This window comes from Berghia stephanieae, chromosome 5, assembly GCF_034508935.2.
Source record: "Berghia stephanieae isolate SIO BIC M18660-M18661 chromosome 5, UCSD_Bste_1.3, whole genome shotgun sequence".
NCBI lineage: Eukaryota > Metazoa > Mollusca > Gastropoda > Nudibranchia > Aeolidiidae > Berghia > Berghia stephanieae.
In genome coordinates this window covers 53,607,330-53,612,329 of record NC_088364.1, presented here as the reverse complement: position 1 = coordinate 53,612,329, position 5,000 = coordinate 53,607,330, and the positions used below count along the sequence as shown (strand labels likewise).

General features: G+C 34.3%; 1 protein-coding gene across 1 annotated transcript in view; it reads right to left on the bottom strand.

The window, feature by feature from the left end:
* The window catches only part of LOC144974159 (gamma-butyrobetaine dioxygenase-like), a 27,369-nt gene that overhangs the window by 5,707 nt on the left and 16,662 nt on the right, over positions 1-5,000 (bottom strand). Inside the window, exons 9-11 of the mRNA XM_078917074.1 lie at positions 3,301-3,441; positions 2,498-2,558; positions 1,433-1,486 (exon numbers count right to left, since the gene is read on the bottom strand). Of these exons, the coding sequence (XP_078773200.1) occupies positions 1,433-1,486; positions 2,498-2,558; positions 3,301-3,441 (256 nt within the window). The remainder of the gene's footprint in view (positions 1-1,432; positions 1,487-2,497; positions 2,559-3,300; positions 3,442-5,000) is intronic.

Below are 5,000 nucleotides of genomic sequence, written 5' to 3'. Positions count from 1 at the left end.
ACAACTGAACATCATAACATTCTACAAAATGATATATTTTCACTTTTCAAATGGTCTACAACATGGCATTTGGATTTTAATGTTTCGAAATGTAAAGTATAACATATAGGAAAAAATAATCCATGTCATAATTATTTTACCGATACTTCTATGTCAAATCTACTTTCCGTTGTGCCTGATGAAAAGGATGTGGGGGTTACTTTTGATTCACATTTGAATTTTGATTTACATATTGATAATTGTGTAAGCCGTGCAAACAGAATGATGGGAATAATATATAGAACCTTTATAAGTCTTGATAAAACCACATTTTTATATTTGTATAAATCGCTCGTTCGACCAATTCTAGAATACGGAAATTGCATCTGGAGCCCATTATATAAAAGACAATCTATTAGTATTGAAAGTGTACAGAGGAGAGCTACCAAAAAAATTTATACAATACACTATTTATCTTATAAGGAAAGGTTAGAATTTCTTGACTTACCCAGTTTGAAATATAGAAGAATTCGTGGGGATTTAATTCAGGTTTATAGATTGGTACATGGTCTGGATAGGATAGACTTTTCTGATTTTTTTTCATATTCTAATATTAGTTTTACTAGAGGGGACAAGTTTAAGATTTTTGTCTCTAGATGCAAAACAAACATAAGACAAAACTGGTTCGGTATTCGTATTGTTCAGAAATGGAACAGTTTGAAATTTGAAACAAAGAATGCAAAATCTATGGATTATTTCAAGGTGTTAGTAGACAGGGAATTATATGATGGGAGATTTATATATGACGAATAATACTTGTTTGCTCTGCTGTTGACATGGCTTTCAATCTTGTATGTATATATTATGCATTATTATATTATTATGGTTATCTTCTATACGCGTGTGTATGTGTGTGTGTGTGTGTGTGTGTGTGTGTGTGTGGTTGTGTGTGCGCTTTGGATGTCACGGTTAAAGATATATGTTTGTACACCATATGAGTACATTTAAGTTGAAATACTATCTTTACCACGTGTATCGTTATTGTAATATTTAATCAATAGATTTATGGCATTACTAATTAATATTAAGGGCATTCAAAGGATCTTATCCTATTTTGCCCTATACCACATGTTATGTTATGTTATGTTATGTTATTATGTTATTATGTTATGTTATATTATGTTATAAAAATAATAATAATAATAACAATAATAATAATAATAATAATAATAATAATAATAATAATAATAATAATAATAATAATAATAAAATAATAATAAAATAATAATAATAATAATAATAATAATAATAATAATAATAATAATAATAATAATAATAATAATAATAATAATAAATTTAAAAAAGCAACAAACAAACTTGCCAACCTAGTCATTTTTCTAAAATTTTATTTAAAAAAAAAGTTGATTGATTTATTGAGGTGTCCAATACTCACATATTCCACTGCAAGGGGCCCCTGTACCGTCGGGTGCCAGGACACGTTGATAAGCTGAAGGAAATGATGAAATTTAGAAATTAAGGAGCAGGCACTGATGCTGAAAGATAAAGTTCTGAAAAAGTTTCTATAAGTTAATATCAAACAAAGCAAACAAGAAAAATACAAGAAAAAAAAATCTCAAAACATCAATCTTCCTCGATTAGGGATCGAACCTCAGACCAGAGGGAAATGAACATGGTCTATGAATCAATAAGATAGTAGCATATTGGCCGTCAAAAAGTGTACAATTTCAATAAATAAATGAGATTTGCCAATCTTTGGACATCTGAGAAAAAGCTTGTCGTAAGATATTTATCTTGCAATATCTGTAACATCTCCCAGATATTCTAGTTTGAAAAGGTACCCACAAAATTACTACCATATTTATCGAAAAATGAATTAAAGCAATCAATAAATATTCATCTTTAGTTTGCCAACGGTAATGTGCAAAGGGATTTCTATTTAAAATAAAAGAGGGAAATAAATACAAATCCGAGGCAAATTGTAAACAAATGATATTGATTAGTTATGAATGAGGCTAAGCTAGGTACACACATTTGCAGGTCTGATAACCTAGCGCAATTGTGGGCTTGATTTAACATTGTTGTAATGGATAATATTTTGCGAGGGGTTGAGAGTATTTCCATTACAACAGTGATCTCATAAAAATTCGGGTTATCAAACCTGCAAACGATTACACGACGGATCTAAGATAACTCTTGGGAATCAATTTTATTTGCAATGTTCTCAAAGTTTGTTCTCAACCAACGTATTTATATTTGCACGTGTGGTAACTCATATTGTTATTGGCTCATTGATGTTATGGAAATACTCTCAAAACAACACAAAAAGTGTCCATTATAACAATATTAAACCAAACCCACAAATCCGTTCAGTTATCAAAACTGCAAATAAGAGCACTTACTACCCAACTGATGTAAAGCCAATAAAATCTTAAAATTAGCACCCCCCCCCCCAACTTCCCAATATTCTACAGAAGAACAGCCTTAGAAAGTGACTTACGTCGCCCCTATGATTCAGCGTAAATATTGTCCTTTGGTAGTACATCTCCACTTTATATTCCCTATTGAAAATACAGGGGACAAACAAGTAAGGGTGAAAGAAAGTATTGAAAAGTTATAGCTTTGACACATTTTATCTGTTAGACAATGGAAACTATGGCAGATAAATGTCAACAACCATAAATGTCACCACCATTACCAACACTACTGCTACTAATACAACAATAACATTAACAACAACAACAACAACAACTACTACTACTACTACTACTACTACTACTACTACTACTACTACTACTACTACTACTACCACTACTACTGCTAATACAACAACTACTAGAATTGATACAATAACAGCAATATCAACAACTACTACTATTGCTACTACTATTACTAGTACTATGCTACGACTGTTACTACCGCCACCACCACCGCCACCACCACAACTACTACTACTACTACTACTACTACTACTACTACTACTACTACTACTACTACTACTACTACTACTACTACTTTTCCTTCATCATCCTGATCATCATCATCATCATCATCATCATCATCCTCATCATAATCATCCCAATCATTATCATTATCATCATCATCATCATCATAATCATCCCAATCATCATCATCATCATCATCATCATCATCATCATCATCATCATCATCATCATCATCATCTTCACCATCATTTTCATCGTCATCTTCTTCTTCATCGTCGATTACTACCTATGATTATAATATACGAGCTACTATCTCCATTATATAACGATAAAATACGACAGCAAGAAGACGCCATACCTTCGGTAGTCAATAGTCTGAGGATTGCAAGGTATACGACAGAGTGTCTCAAAGAAATCTGGGTTATCTTCACGGAATCGACTGGCTACCTCAAAGGCGTCCACAAAGTGGTTTTCTCCGCCTCTGATGCTATCGTCAAATCTTAAAAACAAATTTTTAAAGATTTAAAAACAAAACAAAACAAAAACAAACAAACAGAATAACAACAAACAAAACAAAACGAAGTGAAACAAAATAAATAAACATAAGCAACAACCCCCCCCCCAAAAAAAAAATAAAAAAAAAAACAAACCAAAAAAACAAACAACAAAAACAAAACAAAACAAAAACAAAGAAACAAAAAGAAAGCACAAAACAAAACAGACAAGACAAAAATAAAAAAACAGCAAAAAACAAACAAGAATTAAAACAAACAAACAAACAAACAAAAAATAAAACAAACAAACAACCCCACCCCCCCCCCCCAGAAAAAAACAACATACATTCAAAGAAAAACAAACAAACAAACAACCCCCCATCCCCCCCAAAAAAATCATTAAAAAATAACACAACAAAAACTAACAAAACATGAACCTTTGTTTAGACCAACATCCACTAAATATGCTAAATGGGCTCCTAAGGCACTGGCGACGCTTAGAATCATCATTGATATTATACTCGTTGATACCATGCAGGTCTAGACATAAAGCATGGATGACCTACTTATCAAAATTATTTTTCAACACACAATAAATACGTCAATACATAATTTGACAGGCCGCTCGTATCATAAGCAATTTTCATTGAGTTGGAGGTGTGGGTCCAGGAGAAGGAAGAACCTTGTCTGGACGCCGGTTTGGATCACTCTTGGTCTGGCTACTCATCTTCAGCTGTTCCAGCAGGATTGGATCTAGGCTGGTATCACCTGCAGGGTCATGGCAGCGCACAAGCTCCTGTACGACGGCAACGTGATGATCCTTCTCAGGGGAGCCTCATCACAGGTGCTGAGAACGTCTACTGTGCTATAGTGTGGGAGAATACTGTGCCCCTGTTTGGATGAGGAGCCCACATGTAAATCGCATTGACATCCGATTAAAAGAATCAATGAGAATTATAACAGGATGTCTCAAGTCAACTCCAACTAAGTGGCTCCCAACACTGAGCGGCATTGCACCACCAAGTTTAAGACGACAAGATGCTAATCAAAGGATGCATGCAAGAATTGACGAAGCCACAGACAACACTCCCATAAAATCAATCGTAAAGGGGGCACCTTCAACAACTAGATTTAAATCGAGAAGACCTTTCCACCTAACAAAAATCTCAGACTTCAGTGTGGAGGAAAACTGGAGAGAAATGAGAACAGGGAAACACCAAAAGGAGGAAACATCATTAAAGATCCAACCAAAAGAGTGCCTGCATTCAATAACGCCAGGAAATACTGGATTTCCTCAAACCGCCTCTTAACTGGACATTGCAGAACTGCATCAAATATGTGCAGATGGAAACTTGGAAACAGTGATACCTGCCAGAAATGTCAGGCAGCCCCAGAGACCAGCGATCACATCGTCCTCCACTGTCCAGGCTACGAAACTATCCTTAGGGCGGAGGAAGACTTTAGAAGCTGGGTTGACGAAATACATTTGGAGGTGTAGCCATACGCTACTACTACTCGTACATCATAAGCAAAGAGACCGTTTTTTCGAATCAAGATTGAGTCA